The sequence below is a fragment of the Theobroma cacao genome, chromosome 4 (assembly GCF_000208745.1).
Source record: "Theobroma cacao cultivar B97-61/B2 chromosome 4, Criollo_cocoa_genome_V2, whole genome shotgun sequence".
Taxonomy (NCBI): Eukaryota; Viridiplantae; Streptophyta; class Magnoliopsida; order Malvales; family Malvaceae; genus Theobroma; species Theobroma cacao.
Genome location: NC_030853.1, coordinates 8,424,738 through 8,447,106, shown reverse-complemented (window position 1 = coordinate 8,447,106; position 22,369 = coordinate 8,424,738). Strand labels below are relative to the sequence as shown.

Here is a 22,369-nt window from a genome sequence, read left to right as displayed (position 1 = left end):
GACCAAGATTACGTAAATAGGGTTGCTTGGTCTTAGTGGACTACGTCCATTGAGTCCATGCGCCGATCATGGCTCGAAAATTGGGTCGTGACATATACTCCCTTGTCGGGAACCTAGTGACAACGGAATCCTATGTTAGCCCTACTGGCCCATTAAGATTGAAGCCCTACTTGCATTGTTGTTTCTTTGCCTTGCTAGCCATCTGTCCAGGCCTTTTTAGCCCAATCACGAGTCTGTCGGCTTTCCACATTATGCCTTTTCTATCATATGAGTGCATTCCACAGCAAAAGGGTATCTTCCATAACTTTGAAGAGCTATAACCTTATACAATGAGTCACGAACCATTACGTTGTTCGAAAAAAAAACACTTTTCCCCCAAGACATAAGATGACTACTCTTCTAGGCACATCTACATAGTCATGGCTCTATACAAGGTTGATTGATAACATTAAGCCTCTTGTCTATTAGGCTAGTTGGTTGGATTGCTATTCTGTTGGTTTACTTGAGTTGTTGGCGTGCTTGGTCTGAATGCTTAAATTGTGACATTGATATCTATCTCATGGATCATTATGCAGTGCCCATAAATGATGACTATTTTACCTTATCACTTGGATGTATATTCTATTTAGACTCAAGTGTTATGAGAAGAAAACTTATGAACCAGTTTGGGAGTATATTTCATTGAGACTAAGAGCTCACTTGGTATTTTGTTTACAGTGCCAAAAGAGCACTTTTGGTCCAAACAAAATGCCAAAAGCATGTTGTTTGTTGGTTCAAAAGTATTTCTTTCACTGTAGTTTATGAGCTTATTGTAAAAGCTTCTCAGGAGGTTTTTTTTTTTTTGGTTGTCAAAAACACTTTTTAAGCATTAAATAACATTGGTTTGAATCACAAAATTGTTCTTGTAATTATTTAAATATTTTAAATTCAAACTTTTTACTTATCTATCGCTCTTTCTTTCAAAGTACTACAGAAAAATAAAACGAAAAAAAAAAAATCGCAAATCAAGTTTTCTACAGTAACTTTGAAACGCACCTATTGCAATTCGGTGTTTTTAAAATGCAACAACAATAGTAAACTAGGTTTAAGAAGAACCCAGGGAGCAGCTTGGAAATCGACCCACAAAGTCAGCCTACAATGGGCCCATATGTATAATTTGAGTGATTTCAACTTTAATTCAACACTTTTTCATCGCAGAACTAAAGGAAAAAGGCCGAAGAAATTTACGCCACTAGTTAAGTTAGAGGTAAAATACGTTCGAGTAGAGTAGAGTGAGAAAGACAGCGATAATGCTGATATGATGCCCACACACAGACACCGCAGCGACTAGCAACACTCCACAGAATGAAACTCAGAGCCTTGTGGGAAGCAGCTGCGAACTCATTCCGACATGGGCAACTGTGGCACTAGAGAGGAATCTGCTGTTGTTACTCATGCTCAAGGTTTTTTGTTTTAATAAATTTTGTTATTCACTTTCCAGATCTAGGGCTTTCCCTTTCTTGGCTTTTCTCCATCTTTCCCAGGAAAATTGTTGTTTTCGTGTGAAATTGAAGTGAGCAAGAAGTGAAATTGGTGGCATGTTTTTTCGCAGTTCAACAGCTCCACATTTTATCTGAGAAGAAACAGAGTCACAATCGTACACTGTCAGATCTGAGCGATCCCTGTACCCCCCGCAACTTCGAGGACTCGAGAAAGAATTCGCTACTCTATACCCACGTCATTGCCTTCACCTTGTACGAGCTGGAAACCATTACCAAGAGCTTCCGTTCTGACTACATTCTTGGAGAAGGTGGCTTCGGAACCGTCTACAAAGGTTACATTGATGAGAATGTAAGGGTTGGCCTCAAGTCTCTACCCGTCGCTGTCAAGGTCCTCAACAAGGAGGGCCTTCAGGGTCATCGCGAATGGCTTGTATGTATATACATATCTCTCTCTCTCTCTCTCTCTCGAATTTCCCTAACTTTCAACCCCTTCTCCTAAACGTCGTGCTCTATCTTCAGACTGAGGTCAACTTTCTCGGCCAGCTGAGGCATCCAAATCTGGTTAAGCTCATCGGGTATTGTTGCGAGGATGATCACAGGCTACTGGTATACGAATTCATGTTCCGTGGAAGCCTTGAGAACCACCTGTTTCGAAGTATGCGTTTCTCCACTTCTCCTGTTTTTGCATTGCTAAATGCTGCACAGGATCCCTATATTGATTCATGCTTATATGCTCATCTTCTTTCCCCGTCTCTCAATTACAGCATCATATCCTCAGCTGCTCTCAATGATTACAAATACCTTGCTTTCATGCTCCAAGCATATTGTCAACCACTAGGCTCTAGAAACTTTGCTATCTGCTCATTAACTCATCAATTTGGTGTTAAAAGGATTCTAGCAACTAATGAATAGATTAACCTGCCCCTGCAACTTTTTCAACTGGTTCACCTATTATCATCACAGAATTCTGAAGTGTGTGTGGAGCATCTTAAAAGTATTTGGTGTAGCTCCTTTATGATCAACTAAAGCTAATTTTAGAATATGGAATCTTGTAAGGAAAAGATTTCACTGCTCCAAAGCAGTGCATAGGCTCAGGCACGCAATAATACTTCATGATCTGTTTGTAAGCACCTCTATGTACAAGGTGCTATTGTAGAAATTTTGTTTCAAAGATCATCTCAATCTTCTAAAAGGGTTGGCAGCTAATTATAACAGACAATCCTCGCCATCTTTTTTATTGCAAGGCTCTAGATTATCCTGTAGGTCTATCTTCTCCTAAACTTATTTGATCAATGAGGCACCCATGAGAATATAAACATATGCTGTATATGTAGGCTCACTCCCTCAATTGGGACTACTATATGTAGCCTCCTCCATCAGTCATCCTAGGTTCCCTGGGAAACTAGTGGGCCATATGTCTTATGCTGACTGGAGAGTATCCAAGTTAGAAGCAAAAGCCACTAAATGCTTTAATGAGTTCCTTTGCCTCCTTTTTCCTTTTGATATTTGTTATGATTATTTTTTTCTGTGGTAATATTTTGATGTCGCTTTCCTGGGGTTTTCAGAGACGACTGTTCCTTTATCCTGGGCGACAAGAATGATGATTGCTCTAGGAGCTGCTAAAGGGCTTGCTTTCCTTCACAATGCTGAAAGACCTGTAATATATAGGGATTTTAAAACTTCCAATATATTGTTGGACTCTGTAAGTATTGGCGTAAATCATTTACTTAAGAGCTTGCTCTTGTCTTCATCTCTCTTGATAGTTGGATGCTTTGTCCGTATTAATCCATGCTAGTGGATTGGCCGAAAGGGAAAAAAATTTTCATGCTAGTTGCCTCTTGAATATGCAGGATTATACAGCCAAACTTTCTGATTTTGGGCTTGCAAAAGCTGGACCACAAGGCGATGAGACCCATGTATCAACTCGAGTGATGGGAACGTATGGCTATGCTGCACCTGAATATGTTATGACTGGTATGGCCTCCTAATATCTCAGAAATGTGTTATACATCATCATAGCATTTATATTCGAAAATAGAAGTTTGACCAATTGGGGGAAACTAGTTGAGATCCATAAATAGAGAAAGGCCATCATTTAACATAAAATTTCTTTTCTGAGCTGCCTTCCAGAAAGACAGGTCATGAAAGCATGTTGGGTGCAAGCTACCGGCACCAATAACATTTTAGCTGCTTCATCATATGGATAAGCATAGGTCCTTCAGTGTCAGTGTTACTAGGAATTGTGCCTTCTGCTTCTTAGATATGAGAATGCATAAGAAACTAGCAGCATTAGTTTTGGCAGTGTCAAATGGGAAGCTAATTTTGGATTTCTTGTCATTAATATTGTTTGGGATACAAAGGAAAGAGGTTAAAATTTTGTTTAAAGTAAACAAAAGAAGTTACTCAAAGTGGTTCGCACTTTAATTTATGAAGAATTATGAAAATAAATGCAAGTATCACCAGATCATTTTTCTCATGATTCATGAGCAAGATCCAAAACTATGATATAGATCTACTAAAATAAAGAGATATCAAGGATATACATAGTTGGAATCTGACTATATTTTCAAGCTGATTATAATTCCTTTTTAAATGCCTTTTGTACCAGTTCTGGGACTTTGGTACATTTGAGCATTTATCATATTGTGAACTGCTCTGGTCTTCTATTTTTACTTGTGATAGTTTCAACAAATGAAGAAGCAATTATGTTTGATATGCACAGTTAATTATTTCTCCGTCTGTATAAAATGAGCAGGCCATCTGACTGCCAGGAGTGATGTATACAGCTTTGGAGTTGTTCTTTTGGAGCTTTTGACAGGAAGGAAATCTGTTGATAAGACAAGGCCAAGCAAGGAACAGAACTTGGTGGAATGGGCTCGACCAAAACTGAATGATAAGAGAAAATTACTGCAAATAATTGACCCAAGATTGGAGAACCAATATTCAGTAAGGGCTGCGCAGAAAGCATGCAGCTTGGCATACTACTGTCTGAGCCAGAATCCAAAAGCAAGGCCATTAATGAGTGACGTAGTTGAAACGTTGGAACCTTTACAATGCACTGGTGGTAGTGGGGGTGAAGTCTCTTCATCTTTAAACCCAAAACTAACAGGAGGTGCTGGCCCATTTGCAATGGGTGGAGTTCCAGACTATCGCATGCGTCACAGATTTTCCAACAATGTTGGTCCAGGTACCATTTGTAGGTCGCCTAATCCAAATTGTTCCCCAGGTGGCCCTGCAGCATGCAGGGTTAGATGATAATATCAGCTACTTGTACACTTCTTTGGTGTGTCTTTTGTACCATGACCTCCTGCCAAAATGACAAATTTGCTTGCTAAAACAAGGGTGGTTTTGCTTCATTGTACCTAATGTGTATGTTATCCGTAGTCAGTGTTGATTATGCTATTCAAGTGAAGTTTGTATCACTGGAATTTCCTGTTCGAAAATTGTTTTCAGCATAAGCATGCAGCCGCAGACTAGTAAGTAGATGCTTTTTGCCGCAATTTATTTCGATGAAGATGGTAAACATGAAAAATGTTGACAGCAACGATGCAAAGTCAAAGGGAAAGACTAGCAACTTGCAACGATGACAAGGAGTATTCCCTCACGGTTGTTGGCAAAGGATTCTTAAACCGTCTGCATCTTATCCTCATATCTTTTGGTCGGCCCCATGTTCCTCCAAACCGACAAGTGTAGGTCCATACAACCCTGTGCGTGCAGATGAAAAGCAAAAGATGGACTAAAGCGGGCGGTGCATGGACTTGCATTTCATCCTGCATCCTCTCTGGCATGCCTCTTCTTGACCTAAAATTCATCTTGGAAGAGCTAACATGGCTTATCCTGATACGTTATTGTGCAACGGAATGTGGAGGAGCACTTCTCCAAGGTCAAGGCCAAGAGCAATGACAAAAGGACAGCAAGCATAGGAATCTAACAAACTTGATTCTTTTACTGAATTTGGCTCCACATAGTTAGAAGCTTTGAGTCAATTTAACCGCTTTGCATAAAGTTGGTTGTCGGTTTTGGATTGCTCCAAACATTTTGAGCCTCTATAATTGGCCCTCCTGCATGATTTATAATACAAATTGGGATTTTGATATATTTATCCATCCCTTTGTTTGACCCACTTTCTCAACAAATCTCCTTCTCCTCACCTCTCCACCACACAAATTTCCTTGGCAAATTTTATCGCTCTCCCTTGGTGCGTGCCCCCCCCGCCCCCCCAACTCTCTCTTTGTGCATGCTTCTTTCTAGCTCTGTGCACCATGGACAGCTGGGCCACCGATCATGGTATCTTGAAACTATCGATTGTAATCCTCTTCATTGCTCACTTCACCGCTTGTCAAGGTATGTTAGTTTCTGAATTCGGTTTGAAACGTAATAGTTTTTGCCAGCCACGTTAATTGAGTCCATGATAGTTGCAGTTAAGGCGGTGGTAGCTGAGGCATCATCATCACCAACCCGAGGATATAAGCCCGTAGCCGTTGGGCCAACCGAGTATCGCGTGCTTCAAGGCAACGCTGATGATGCACGGCGGAAGCTTGCTCCTTTCCAGCTGTGCTTGCTGTGCAAGTGCTGCACCACCAGCGCCGCCTCCACCTGTGCCACCATGCCTTGCTGCTTTGGCATCGACTGCCAGCTTCCTAACAAGCCCTTCGGAGTCTGTGCTTTTGTACCCAAGACTTGCAACTGTAATTCCTGCTCTGCCTAATTTGGCAATGCCAAGTGAAGAATCCAATACAAGTTTACTCCAATTCCGAGTCCAAATGTTATAGTTAGGGACTGTACAAATAGTTCTTTTTTTTATTTATTTATAAAAAGAATTTTCTTCCGCTTCCAAATTCCAATAAGCTTGATGGAAAAAGGTTGGGAACTTGTAATTGTACACGTCAACCCACAGCTCCCTGTGGTTCAACTGAACATGTAGTAGCATGATTCGTGGCTGTCAAGTCAACCAAATTATTATATAATCAAAAACACAAAGCGACCAAACATAACTCAACATGTTGCTGCACATATGCGCTAGGCAAGTTTTTCACATCTTTGGAATTCCGTTCGCTTTATGTGTTTTTTTCTTTATTAAAAAGACAAAAACTTAAAACAAAAGCATGAATCAGAAGTTTAATTTAGGAGAGATAATGAAAATATAAATATTTGTTCTTTTGCTTGTTGTATCTCTAGAATTGTCGTGATCGAGGGAATTGATAGCAATTAAAAAAAATCTATGACAAGAGTCAAGATTTAAGCGGTAAAGCACTATATTGAGTTCATGTGAGTAGTGGAAAGAGTACAAATTAAGATAACAAACTTTCTACTTATTATCCATGAGTATACTCTCACGATGTGAGTTGGGGTCATTTTTTCTTTTTTATTTTTTGAGATAAATGTGTTTATTTATTCATTTTAAATTTTTTTAAGCTAGTACATTTCAAGCAATATAACGACCTTTTCCTTGATTGTAACCGACGTTCGAAACTTGCGAGTAAACTCGTCAAATCTCGAACAAGCCTTAATTGAGATTCCGAATAATTAAAAATCAACTGGTAATATTAATACTATTGTTTACTTAAACCAAATAAACACGATATTTAAAGCGTAGCATCTAGATACCAATAACCAGATTTAATAACTCTACAGTAATTTCAACATCACTAGTGGTATTGATTACAAAACTTCAAAGTTTTAGCAAATACATTTCTAATAGACTAATAATCTTTATAAGTCTATTTGTTTGACACAATACGACCTCTATGCAGCGAAACGACTCGAAGTAAAAGTCTAGAGATGCCATTACCTACATTGCAGCAAGCCTCGATGTGCTAAGCAATGCACTTGCGCTGATTACTTATCTGCAAAAGGAAGATAAGGAGGTGAGTCTCACAGACTCAGTAATCCTAGGCTCCGTGAGTAGGGCGTAGAGCGAAACAAGTTAAGAGCAGAAGATTTGAATGTTAAAACATAAGAGTATGCATAAACCAATTAAAATAAAATGAAGCATTTGTGCCTTTTTGGAAAACAAGGAATTTTAGTGCAACGTAATCATTTATCAATAAATATATCCAAACCAGTATAAGTATAAGATTTTCTATCTTTGAAATCATTCAATTGTTGGTCCCAAATAAATGTGCTAGAGGGGAGGTGAATAACACCTTTTGGCTCTTACTAAAATTGACTTCTAATTGAGGGCAAGTTAAGGATGAATGATGAGAAGTTAAATGCAAGATGAAGGAAAAACTTAATGAAAAATAAAATGAAAACTAAAATAGAGCAGACAATGCACAAGAATTTATAGTGGTTCGTGTTGAGATGAGCCCTGTAACCCAATGGGATTGGTTGAGGCTTGATTCTAATCATGCAACAGTATCATTCATATTGAATGATTAGAGGTTTTCTTTCATCAATAAGACATTAATTACAATGAGTTATAATTCTAATTGAATGAAGTCCATGAGATTAATATGCCTTGCAAAGAAACTGTAATGGGTTGCAGTTATGAGATTCCTATGCATCAAAGCATAATCTCAAAATGTTCCTGGTCAATGTATCATTGAGACTGGACATCAATGATGCTTAGAGACTGGTATATTATATGTTCCTTACTTTGGAAAAAAGCAATCGATCTCATAGATTGAAGTATAAAGATATTTGGAACTAGAATATAGGTGCTTGCCTAGGAGAGCAAGTTCACTGAACATGACCCGCCACGAGAAATGCATTTGGTAATACACTCTAGTGTCTATACAACACTTCTCATGTGTTAGTTGTGTAAATACTCCCTAGACTTGAGACACCAAGTTGTCTTATGTGTGGAGTGCTATGCTTTGATCTCATCTCTATGGATGCCTAACCAATGATGCCAAAATAGGATGCTTTTTGGGTATAGTATGAAGCATATGAAGGCAAATGAGTGGTCAACATAGGAATCATCAACACAAGTGTTTTAGAGGACATATCCTATCAGTTCTTAGTTAACATTAGCTTATTGAAGTCCTTAGCCAAGGTGACATGGAGATTATGAAAAAGGTTTCATAACTCTCTATAAAGTTAATGCTATAATTGTAGGAACAAATATGAAGGTCAATAAGAGTAGACACTGTACCAAGCTTTTATCATCTCCGAGATATATGATGAAGGAATGAATTACATTGATAGACTGTACACTGAAAGGTTGTCAAAGAACCCTTTGACTCTCCCAACAATTGGGTGGCCATGATGCATTGCTAGATGCCAATCTTGATCTATGGAATTGATTATAAATTAATTGATTGAAATTTATATTAATCAATTAAGTCATTAATCAATTCCATTGCCAACATGTTGGGAACCTAATGGGTCACACACAATGATTGCATTTGAATTAAATTGGGAGAGTGACGATTTAAGTTAGACTTAAATCACAAGCTAGGTAATTAACTTCTATAAACTTAATTAAAAGAGTTTAATTAAGTTTTTGGCATAATTATAAATAGTTATAATTATAAGGCCTTGATTGTAAAATATAAAAGAAATTAATTTTGATTTTAATTTCCAAAGACTTAATTAAAAGAGTTTAATTAAGTAATGGGCCCAATATTATAATGTGTTATAATATTGAGGACTTAATTGCAAAATTGAAGTTATTTTAACCTAACTATATAAGTCACATTTTAACTATTTTCCATATGAGAGTTTTTCACAATTGAAAAAAACATAGTTTTTGTTAAAAAAGGAAAAACGTTTTCTTTCATTGCCGCCATTCCCTTTGTGTAAAAGAGAAAATTGCTTATTAAGTAATTTTCAAGAGAGGTTCTGCTAAGATTGTGAAAAAGAATAAAAGGACAATTGTTGTCTTCTTTGCCAGCACAAAGTATAGTTAAAAACTTTCTCTTTTGTTTAAGGTTCAAGTGCAATCGTGTGTACTACCATTAGAGGCCAAGCACTTGATTGGCTAGGGTTTTTACTCCTTGTGATGTTCTTGAGATTGCTTCGGAAAGTGCCATTGTGATTACGAAATTACTTGGCATGGTAACTTTCTAAACAATAATTTATTTTATGTTTTTATGTGTTAAATATCACCAAGGTGAGCCATGGGTGGAGGCATGTTTTTGTTGATTAGTTATAAAGTTTTAATTTTCTTTCCGTTGCGTATTTTGAGCATGCCATCCATAGCTAAACCCATCAGTGGTATCAGAGCCTTCCTTGATTCGATTTTAACACATTTTAATGTTTATTGTTGTTAATGCCTTGTTGAAAAGGAATATGAGATGTTCGGGTTTTGTTCTATACAAATTAGTAAGTTTTAAAATTTTACAATTTGTTCTAGTTATTTCAATTTCTAGATAGATTTTAATTGTAAATTTTAAAATTTATTTGTCATAATATTAATCTCATTTTAATGTCAAAATATTAAAAATTAACATGTGCATGAGATGCACAAATTAATTTAGCAAATAAAGATTCGATCACATGACATTATGGTGTGATTTAAATGGTAGAATTCGATTCTGTCTAGCCATGGTATTAGTCCATTTTCAGCCATAAAAGTGAGGCTTAAGTACTTCATAAAATGCAAGAAAATTAAGGGATCAATACACATTGGAAATGTTCCAAGATGGGTGATTATGTGTGGCTAATGATGGAGGTAAAGCTACCAAAACGTGGCTAAAACAGCTGCTGCTTTCTACAGTGACAGTCATGGTTTTATTTGGCTTGGCAACCAATAAAGGCCTAAGTTTGTGCAATTAGTTGCACCAATTGGTTGAGGATTTTTTTATGGAAAGGTTCCCTAAAAAAATTGTTCACAGCCATATAATAAAGCTGGTCACTTTATTATGTTAAGGCTGTAGTGTTTAGATTACTTTCGACGAAACGAATGTGATTCATTTCAAGGGAATGATGAGTCTCAATCATCGAAATGGTTGACTTCGAGTAATGACACTATAACATGAACTGGAATCATGTGAAAATCAAATTTAAGTTTTACCGTTACCTAAATCTTGATCTCACACTTATGCATTTGCTTATAGTAAAGCCGAAATCCTGATGGATAATGGACTCGTGTTTAATCTCCTTATGATCTTTGATTTACTATGAGCATGATCATTATAAAGCGTTGATCTAGACTACTTATTTTGGGATTATAATTGAGGTAAACATCTGAGAACATATATCCAGGTAATGGAGTTCATAGCATTAACATCACTTCTAGTGATTTCAAGAAGATTGGTGATTAATCTGGGCTCAGTGGATTGATGAATTAGCTACTCATCACATCTGGATACTCTAAAGATTAGATCTAGAGTATTGAATCACTAATTGGATGAAATTTGAGACTAGGGGGCAAAATTCACATAAAGGGTAAAACGGTAATTTCACTTTTTGTCATTGGATGGTTATGAGGGTTCACAATATAAGGTTTGCAATTGAACAACTAACAATTAATATCAAGTATTGAATAGTTTTTTGTAATTATAGTTAATCCAAGAGTGCAACCATGAATCTATGGTGGAGTGATTTCATGGTTAATAAGCTTCAATTATTTTTAATGAGATTAAGAATAATTCTAAGTTTATTAGAGCTTGGAATATCTATGTCCAAATAGATTTCCCACTTAGGTTCATAGAATTCAACTTGTTTAAGTTGGAATGCATGTTTTAATTTGTTTAATTAAATTGTGTACAAAAATGGCAGCTTTAACATATTTGTCTCAATTTAGACAAGATAAGATTTTTTTTTATCTTAATTACAGACAAGAGTTGTCTTAAATTAAGATAAATTTAGGAGGATTCTTGCAAAATGAATTTAGACATCCATGTTGATAAAAGGAGACTCCATGTTTGACTATTACTCTTTTATTTATTGTTAATTATTTTTAAATAAAGATGGAGAACAATAAAATAAGAGTTAATATTCAATAAGGAGTTTTATTTTATTAAGAACTTTAAATGATAATTAAAGAATTAAATTATTTATTCTTTAATTTTTATTTTGATAATTATGGAGCATGTTTGATACTTCCATAACTCTGAATGGATGGTCGAGATTGATTCAAAGGTGTTTCATTTTGATTAAACCTTTGAAGCAAGAGTTTTAATAAAATGAGAAGACACTAGAAGAAAATCAGAGAACGTACTTTTTCTTAAAAAAGTTTCAGCCATCTCTTCTCTTCTCCTCTTCCAAGCTTTTTCAAAGAAAAGAGAATAAACTTAGTTGCCATCTTATAGCCTTGCATTCCACACCTTGTCCACTCAAGGTTAAAGTTGAAAGTTTTCTTGAAGAATAAATGGTAAACTTATTTGGTCGAGAAATCATTCATTGGTGTGGTATTGTCAGAAAATAAGAATCTCAAAATAAAGGTATAGTTTTCTTACATAATAGATTCTTATTTTATTTTTTTTGGATGTGATTATATTACTTGCAATAATAATACTGTGTGCTTCCGCTTGTGTAATTGGATTGCTTGCTTCCTTTGTTAAAGAAATTTTTAAAATCCATGCTTTACACAATCACATTAATCCACAAGATCTTACTCCAACAATTGGTATTAGAGCAGGGTTTATTGCAAGTTTGTTTCCTATATTTATTTTGCATAGTTGCCACCTTTGCATATGTTTACTATTTTGATGTGATCAATGTATGGTTGTATGTTATGATGCATGATTCAAGGTTTTTGCCACATTAATTGTCCTAGAAAATTTTACATGTAACATTTTTCTTTGGTTATGTAACAAGAAAGGTGGCCTATCATCGCTATGTTTCCTTCTTGATTTTTTTATTTTTCCTTAGATTTATGTAACTAGGAAAACCCATGTAATTTTAATATTTCTTGATGTATTTGGTGCATCCATGGAGAAAGAAGTTCAAAGCCAAAAGGAAAAAGGTAATTAGGTAACATTTGGTCTCTTTAATTTTTTTTTATGACTATTTTTTTGGAAAAAGGAGTTTTTCTTGTATTTATTTTTTAAAAAAGAAAAGAGTTTTTCTTATATTAAAATTTTGTTATTATAAATATATATTTTTTTATTTTTTTATTAAAAAAAATGAAAAAGGGAAAATAGGGGTGAGGTGTGCTTCGGGTAGCACACAACCCCTGCTGTTTGCCGTTCGACAGCACACAAATGCTGTGTGCTGCCTAGCCCTGTTGTGTGCCATTTGACAGCACACAGTACATTGCTGTGTGCTGTTGGACAACACACAGCAGTAGTGTGCTGCTGGACAGGATAGTAGCAGTGTGCTACTGCCGGACAACAGCACATGTTGTTGTGCTGCTGCCACAAGGCAACAGCCCACTATTGGGCTCTTGGGCAACAACCCATTAGGATAGGGCCCTCTTCTAATTTTTTTAATAAAATTATTTAAAATATATATTTATATATTCTTAAAAATTTTTGTAAAATTATTTTTATTTTTGGAAAATTAATTTTAGCCTTGGATTAAAAAAAATATTTTTTATTTTGGTATTAATTAGTGAGATTAATTAATTGGACAAAATAAAATTATTTTCTCAAATTGGGTTAAAATTAAAATTAAAATTGAGGATTTTTAAAAAGTCATAAAATTCAAAAGAGTGTCAAATGGATGTGATCCTAACAAGCAGTGGAAGCAAGCAAGATTGAAGAGAATTACAAGTTGTAATTTTATTTTATTTTTTCTAGGATGGACATTAATGTGGCTTATTATATATATAAATATTTATATGTATTTATATGAATGATATTAGATATTATTTGTATGCTTGAAAACATGTTATCTAGAATTAAGGTGCCAACATCTCTTAAGGAATGCCATGCATGCATTATGTATTTTAGTTTAAAAGGAGTTTTATACTATGAGATACATAATGAATATAGGAAAACAAATCACATCTAGACAAGATGGTAATATGGACTTAGTTATATACTAAAAGCATTTAGTTGGAAACATAACCAAGCCCATAATTTGTGTCACGACCCGGTACTCCCCTCGAGCCCGTGACAACCGCTGCGACGTCCCGATAGACATTCATTACTCGAAATGCCAATTGGAACCTTTCAAGGCTTTAATATCAGTTTTCGCACCTCCCCTATGAGCAACAGTTTGTTAAGTATCATGTGTTGAGAGATTATAAACTATTTCCAAATCAAAACAATAGAATAATAATTTTTTTCTCACAGGGGCATTTTGGTCATTTTTCTTCAAAAATCTCGAAACTAGCTAAAAATGTAGTATGCGAGTGGAAAACACATATTTCATAATAAAAAATAAGTTTAGTTATCTAAAACATTTATTTAAAGTGAAACTATACCTACTTGAATATAATAAAAATATTTAATAAAATATTCTATTTTCTTATAAAATAATATTTATAGAGTTACCGGTAAATAATTTTTTGTAGCATAAAAACTAAATAAATTAATACATACTGTAATACAGATAACCAAAGCATAAGATTTAATTTACAGTGACATGTAGGCCCACGAACGACCAAAAGTATCAAAAGAGGTAAACTTACAGTTTTTGATGATGTAAGTCCAACTGTAGCCTTCAACGAAATGAGCTATCTACCGACTATCCTAAGCTTGAAAGGGGTGGAAAGGAGGGTGGTGAGATTATATAATCCCAGTGAGTAAACAAATACCATCTAAAATATCTAAAGCTGAGTAAATGGAGACAGATAAAATAGTTTAACATACTATAATTCATCACCTTTCAACTCATTTCAACCAAATAAAATCAATTCATATAAATCGAGTAATCAACATGGCTTATGAATTTCTTAAAACTTTAGCTCGTGCCAAAATCATTCTCATACTCAGTTATCAGGGATACCTTGGCCGAGGGCTATCCCAACCGAGACCGCCAAGGCTATTAAAAAGTTATGTACGCATAAATCATATTTTTATTTTGAAAGTATAGCCGTTCCTTGGCGTTGGCTGAGTTCACCCTCATGTGGTGGTTTAGCGTGAAGTGAACTCTAAAGTGTTAACCTCAGGAGTTATCCAACAGCGCCTCTCATACTGAGGTATGAATATAATAGGGTTACCGTGCCCCTCTAATAGGCTGGTCCACGAAACCCGTCCACTGCAGCGACCAATTTATAACCCACAATACAATAAAATTTGCGATAACATGACATGGTAATTATTTTATTTTATAGCCTCTCAAGGCAAATTAATAATTCATACATTTTCAACACAAATACCAATTCAGCCATTCATGCAAATATTATCATAAGCCATTCAATTCAAACCACGATTTATAACACAACAATTAGTCTCCAATTACTCCATTTTCAAAACCATTTTTCAATTTCAAGACAATTTTATAAAATCATTTCATTTAAACACATTTTGTTTATAAAACATAAAGATTTACCATTTAAACTCATTTTCCATAAAATCACAAAATCGGATAAAAACCACTTTAGATAATTAAGACGATAGTAAGGTTACTCACTATTTCGAGAGTCGAATTCCAATTACTGATATTCTTGATCCTCGAGTACTATCTCTTTACTTTTGCCAGAATGCTCACCACCTAAACATAATGCACAATAAGCCATTTACTACATTTGTGCCAAATTGTTATAAAACCAATTTAGGCTCTATACTAATGCATGAAATGGGATGTAAATTGTTCAGATTATCATCCAAACATGGTGTTCTACACAAATTCAATTGTGTACCTAAATAAAACGGTATTGGCCTATCGATCTATCACTCGATTAATTGGCCAATATGTCCAGTTTAACTCCAAATAATTCCATTTTTCTCCCAATACTCTAAATCATCAAACACAAATTAAATAACTTGAAATATGGCAAAATCATCCTCACATTTTCACTTGGAAAATTCGGCCATGGTGGGTGCATCAACATTATAATTTTTCAAGCTTAATTCTCACACCATAAATCACTAATTCCTAACCAAATCACTTGAAATAAAATCAAAATCATCATTAATATTCTACATGGAGAATTCGGCCAATGAGAACTCATGAGGAATATGTGAATTTCAAGCTTAATTCTTACACTTAACACCATAAACAACTAAAAACATCCATATATCTTAAAAATCTATCTAAATCATCATCAAATTCTCTCTCCTAGGGTTTGATCAGCACACAATCCTTCATGATATCTTGTGATTCAACCATGAAAAATAAGAAAAAAATGCTTAAGAAAGATAGATCACAAGCTTAATTGAAAAATCTTACCTTTTTTTCACTTGTTTCCTTGAATTTTCACACTTTTCCCTTGAATTTTTTCACCTAGGGTTTTGTTCTTCCTTTTCTTCCTTTGTTCTTGCTTTGGCCGGCCATATGAAGAGAAATGGGCTGATTTTGTGCTGATTTTTAAGCCAAATAATAAATGCATGAAAATTTGACACATGTCACCATTCCATTGGTCCATGTGTCATACTTACCCAATAAGCAATCTCTCTCCACCTCTTAAATTTCCTCAATTATCCATGATAATATTGGGTAAAATTCATGTGCTGGACAAGTGTTGGGTGGTGTAAAATTACAATTTTACCCTTGGGTGGCAAAATGACTATTTTACCCCTATGCTCGAAAAAATGTCAAAATTAAAATTCTTCACTTCTCAAACTCAAATTATGTTCTAAATAGTCAATCTTGGTCAAAAACTTCTTCCAACATTCCAATTTTTAACCTCGGTTGGTAAAATGACTATTTTGCCCTTAGGTCATGAAAATTCCAATTTGACTCCAAATCGGTCCCCGAACTTCGAATCATCATTTTAAGTCATTCTGGGGTTTTAAAATTCTCAATTTCATCTTAAAATTTCTATTTGGACTAGTTCGAGGCTTAATTCAACTTAATTGAACCATTTGGTACATTGCCATCTTTTAACGATTTCTGAGGTACCCAAGTAAGCAAACATGTATTCTTATGTAGGAATGGCATAATAAACATATTGTAGAGCCGGGCTTGACAATTTGACTTAGGATATTCTAAATATGCATCTAGAAAATTCGGTAAAAAAGTCAATCAAAACCCTAAGTATAAAAATATTGAGTGGGAGAGGATGCTAATAATCCTAGAGTCCACAGTCTCCATTGTTGGCCCATTGGCATGTGAAACATGTCACTCCCTACAGGCGGACATGAATCTAGATCATGACAGACTGGGTCTCCGAAAGGATAAATTCTTTTAAGTGGATTATGAAGTGAGACCTCCCATAGAGGCTCACTAAGTAAGGAGCTTAAAAGAATAAAACAATGGTTATTACACTCAACATGAATTTACTATTAACCAGCCTATAGTAGCTATGTTAGTAAACTTCATGGACCAAATGAAAGCACTCCTTAACCATGTTAAGTATGAAGATACTGGGTAACATAGTTAAGTGGGAGGGTCTTAGTTCACCTAGTAATAAATTCTCACGGCCCATAGTCGGTTAATTTATTACAAAAAGGTAGATGACCGTCGAACTAATAATATAATTTATAGGGTTTTATATATTGTCATCATGCATACATGCATAATGAAATGTTCAAAGTCTATGAATAACTAGTATGCTTACATAATTTCAAAAGTACTTTCAGAAACATATCTGCATGACAAATATGAATCCACTTTCAATTTTGTTGAACAAATGCACTCTGAATGGTGATAACTACTCTGAATGGAAAAGAAACCTTAATATTGTCCTAAATTATGACAAGATCACATGGGTTCTTTCTGACCATGAGCATGAAGTACTGACTCCCCAGTCAACTCCACAAGATATTGAATATCATAAGAAATGGCATGATGCAAACGAGTTGGCTAAATGCTATATACTGGCCTCTATGAACAGTATATTGCAAAAGCAGCACGAAGGCATGGATAATGCTATTGACATAATGCTTTTAAGGACCTTAAGCAGAAACTTGGGGAGCCAGTTAGAGATTACATGCTAAAAGTGATCTCTTGTCTCAATGAGGCAGAACTAAATGGTGCTGAGATAGATGCGGAAACACAAATATCAATGATCGTTCATAGCTTGAATTCGTCATTTTCACAGTTCAAATTGGATTATGAACTGCACACTAGGGATTACACCCTAAGTGGGCTAATGAATGATTTTCAAAATGTGGAGGAGGTTCTTGATTTGAAAAAGAAACTTGAAGCACATGCAATTTCCACTGCTAAGCCCAAACCCAAGGGTAAAAAGAAGATAGCTAGAAATAAAAGGATTTCTAAAGGCTCAGTGGGAGCAAAGAAAAAGCCCATGAAGAAAAAGACTGCTTCAAAAGACAACACCAAAGGAAAATGTTTCCATTGTGGTGTGAAAGGACATTGGAAACGAAATTGCAAGGTCTACCTTGAAGAAATCCAGAAGAACAAACAAGGTATGGGTTTTCTAAATATGTTAGAAGCCTATTTAGTGGTTGATTCTACAAATACTTGGATAGTAGATTCTGGAGCCACTAAACACGTTTGCAATTCTTTACAAGGGTTTTAACAAAGGAGAAAACTGAGTAAAGGGCAGTTTCGGATAAGGATGGCAAATGGCACCTTGATTTTAGCATTAGCAGTGGGAGCCATTATTCTTCAATTTCCTTATGGTCGTAGCTTAGTTTTGGAAAATGTTTATTACATTCTAGAGACTTATAAAAATTTGATTTTTGTCTTTTGTCTAATAAAGTTTAGATATTCATTTTATTTTAGTGAGACACTCACTATTTATTTGAATAAAGATTTTATTTGTTCTGGAATTGTAAGATATAATCTTATTTCCTTGAGTCTATGACTTATTCTACAAATGCTATAGAAGCAATACGATTTAAAACTAAAAGAGTAAAAGAATCTAGTATAAATCAAAATTATCTTTAGCATCTGCGTTTAGGTCATATCAATCAAAATAGACTCAATAGGCTTATAAAGGATGGTACTATACTAGATATGGTTGAGTGTCCTTTGCCAGTATGTGAGTCTTGTATTGAAGCTAAAATGACTAAAGGGCCTTTCAAGGCAAAAGGTAACAGAATGCCAAACGTTCTAGACTTGGTGCACACAGATGTGTGTGGACCAATGAACATAGAGGCTAGAGGAGGTTATGAATATTTCATAACTTTTATTGATGATTACTCGAGACATGGCTTTGTGTATTTAATGCACAAAAAAAGTGAATCCTTTGAAAAGTTCAAAGAATTCAAAGCCGAAGTTGAAAAACAACTAGGCAAGCCATTGAAACAACTTCGATCAGATTGGGGAGGTGAATATTTATCAGATGAATTTCAACAATATCTCACTAACAATGGAATAATTTTCAATTTGTCAGTGCCAAGAACACCTTAACATAATAGTGTAGCTGAAAGAAGAAATAGGACTCTTTTGGAAATGGTTAGATCAATAATGTCCTATGCTAACCTTCCAATCTCATTATGGGGATATTGTATGCAAATTGCTTAGTACTTGCTTAATTTTGCTCCATCTAAGGCTGTGCCTAAGACACCAAGGGAGTTTTAGACAGGGCGTAAATCATCTATACGTCATTTACGAACTTGGGGATGTCCTACACATGTTTTAAAGCCAAAGTCCATAAAGATGGAACCAAAGACCGAGGTGTGCTTGTTTGTAAGATATCCAAAGGGAACAAGAGGTTATTACTTTTATAGTCCTCAAGATAAGAAAGTTTTTGTTAGTATGAATGCCACTTTTTTAGAGGAAGAGTTTGTTAGAAATCACAAACCTAGAAGTGAAATTGTCTTAGAAGAATTGTCTGATCCTTCAGATTTAAGAGTTAATTCTGAAGATGTCATAACACAGTTTAATTCAAGGGTTGAAACAGAAACACAACTTGAACATCAAATAGTGGTGCCTCGACGTAGTGGGAGGGTTGTGAGACAACCAGAAAGATACATGGTTCTAGGAGAAAACATGATTGCACTTTCAAACAAACATGAATATGATCTTATTACATATAAGGAAGCTATTAACGATGTTGATGCTGAAGAATGGCATAAGGCAATGAAATTTGAGTTAGACTCCATGGATTCTAATAAAGTTTGGACTTTAGTAAATCCACCTGAAGGGATAAAACCTATAGGGTGCAAATGGATTTACAAGAGAGAAAGAGGAAGTGATGGGAAGGTAGAGACATCCAAGGCTAGACTAGTGGCCAAGGGTTTTACCCAAAGAGAAGGGATTGACGATGAGGAAACCTTCTCGCCAGTTGCTATGCTTAAATCCATCAGGATCCTCTTATCCATAGCCGCATATCTTGATTATAAGATATGGAAAATGGATGTCAAGATCTCATTTTTAAATGGAGATCTTGAAGAGTGCATTTATATGTATCAACTAGAAGGTTTCATTAAAAAGGGCCACGAGCATGAGGTTTGTGAATTGCACAGGTCCATTTATGGATTTAAGCAAACATCTAGGTCTTGGAACATAAGATTTGATACTACTATCAAATCATACCATTTCTAGCAAAATGTTGATGAACCCTGTGTCTATAAAAGGATATAAGATAAAATGGTTGTTTTCCTAGTCCTTTATGTTGATGACATTCTACTCATTGGGAATGATATAGGAATGTTATCAACAGTTAAAGGTTGGCTGAACCATCAACTAAATATGAAGGATTTGGAAGAAGCTAGCTGTTCTAGGGATCAAACTTAGAAGGGATCGTAAGAACAAGCAGATAACATTATCTCAAGCATCCTACATAGACAAGATTTTGGCCAAGTTTGCTATGCAAGATTCCAAGAAGGGTTTTATGCCCTCTAGACATGCAATCAAACTTTCTAAGGAAACGTCACCTAAAACTCTAGAAGAAGTTGAATACATGAGACGGATTCCATATGCATCTGCCGTTGGAAATCTCATGTATGCTACACTATGCACTAGGCCAGATATTTACAATGCAATTGGATTAGTTAGCAGATTTCAGTCAAACCTAAGTGTGAAGCACTGGACTGCAGTCAAGTGCATTTTTAAACATCTTTGTTGAACAAAGAATTACATGCTTGTATATTCTGAAAGTGACCTTATGGCGACAGGGTCCACTGATTCAAATTTTCAGTCTGATGTTAATTCTAGAAAATCAACATCAAGATCTGTTTTCACCATTGGAGGAGGAGCCATAGTTTGGAAGAGTGTAAAATAATCTTGTACTGTAGACTCTACTATAGAGGCAGAGTATGTTGCAGCTTGTGAAGCAGCAAAGGAAGCTGTATGGCTCCGTAAGTTCCTTATGGACCTTGAAGTAATTCTTGATGCGGACAAGCCTATTACACTCTATTGTGATAATAGTGGACCACTGGCTAACGCAAAAGAACCGTGGAATAATAAAGTAGCAAAACATATTGAAAGGAAGTATCATCTCATTCGAGAGATCATACAAAGTGGAGAAGTAATTGTGAAGAAAATTCCAACAGAGCAAAACCTCGTCGATCCATTCACAAAGACTCTAACACAAAAGAGTTTCGATGGTCACTTAGAAGGTCTTGGAATTAGGGATATGTCATACTTGCTTTAGGGCCAGTGGGAGATTGTTAGGGATTTTGAGAATATGGTGCCTTGGAAAGCAAGTATATTCTCATGCTTAAATTCATTAAATTTATTTATAATGAAAGTATGTTTTGATAATAAGACGAAGAGTTTGTTTTAGTAAGCATTCATTATCTAGTTATTAAGGTACCAAGATTCTATTGAGATATTAAAATACATTTGTATGAAGAGTCATACATAGGAGACATGTATCTTAATTGAATCTAAAAAAATTGTTAACAGCTAGATAATAAAGTTGATCACTTTATTATGTTAAGGCTGTAGTGTCCAAATTACTTCCAACGAAACGAATGTGATTCATTTCAAGGGAATGATGAGTCTCAAATCATCGAAATGGTTGACTTTGAGTAATGATACTATAACATGAACTGGAATCATGGGAAAATCAAATTTAAGTGTTACCGTTACATAAATCTTGATCTCACACTTATGCATTTGCTTATAGTAGAGCTAAAATCCTGATGGATAGTGGACTCATGTTTAATCTTCTTATGATCTTTGATTTACCATGAACATGATCATCATAAAGCATTGATCTAGATTCCGTATTTTGGGATTATTATTGAGATGAACATTTGGGAACATATATCCAGATAATGGAGTTCATAGCATTAACATCACTTTTAGTGATTTCAAGAAGATTGGTGATTAATCTGGGCCTAGTGGATTGATGAATTAGCTACCCATCACATCTGGATACTCTAAAGATTAGATCTAGATTATTGAATCACTAATTAGATGAAATTTGAGACTAGAGGACAAAATTGACATAAAAGGTAAAACGGTAATTTCACCTTTTGTCATTGGATGGTTATGAGGGTTCACAATATAAGGTTTGCAATTGGATAACTAACAATTAATATCAAGTATTGAATTGTTTCTTGTAATTATAGTTAATCCAAGAGTGCAACCATGAATTCTAAGTTTATTGGAGTTTGGAATATCTATGTCCAAATAGATTGTCACGACCCAAATTTCGGGCCATGACCTGGGCATGGGCCTAATGGATGTAGTTCACTAAGCCCAAGCAAGCCTAATAGTCCGACGTGTTCATCATTCCGTCATAAACTGCTAAGTCATTTTTCAAAACTTAAAATCAAAATAGTAATAGACATTGCCAACTCGTATTGGCATTTCTCATTTATTATATACATACATTGTCTACAACATGTATTCCAATAATGTACAGTAGGTTCGCCTATAAATCTCAAAAAGAAGACTTGACTTCCAGCGGAGGGACTCGGATGAATGTACAACTACTGAATGCCGAGACACCTACCAAAAGATGGACACAGGTCTACAAAGATACCTCGTCCTAGTTACCGGCTGCCTCGTGATCTGAAAACATGAATTTGAAATGGTGAGTATAAACCCAGTGAGTGAACAAGGAAGGGAACAAGCAACAACAA

General features: G+C 35.3%; 2 protein-coding genes across 3 annotated transcripts; both read left to right on the top strand.

The window, feature by feature from the left end:
* LOC18601314 (serine/threonine-protein kinase At5g01020) lies at positions 1,183 to 4,918 on the top strand. Its single transcript, XM_007032229.2, has 6 exons — positions 1,183 to 1,442; positions 1,592 to 1,911; positions 2,001 to 2,136; positions 3,047 to 3,183; positions 3,332 to 3,455; positions 4,237 to 4,918. The coding sequence occupies exons 1-6, from the start codon at positions 1,391 to 1,393 to the stop codon at positions 4,734 to 4,736; spliced, it is 1,269 nt and encodes a 422-aa protein (XP_007032291.2). The 5' UTR covers positions 1,183 to 1,390; the 3' UTR covers positions 4,737 to 4,918.
* LOC18601313 lies at positions 5,176 to 6,480 on the top strand. Of its 2 annotated transcripts, none has more exons than XM_007032227.2 (2): positions 5,176 to 5,825; positions 5,903 to 6,480. In XM_007032227.2, the coding sequence occupies exons 1-2, from the start codon at positions 5,744 to 5,746 to the stop codon at positions 6,187 to 6,189; spliced, it is 369 nt and encodes a 122-aa protein (XP_007032289.1). In that variant the 5' UTR covers positions 5,176 to 5,743; the 3' UTR covers positions 6,190 to 6,480. The 2 variants fall into 2 exon arrangements, with proteins under 2 accessions (XP_007032289.1, XP_017975196.1); XM_018119707.1 differs by having other exon boundaries at positions 5,897 to 6,480.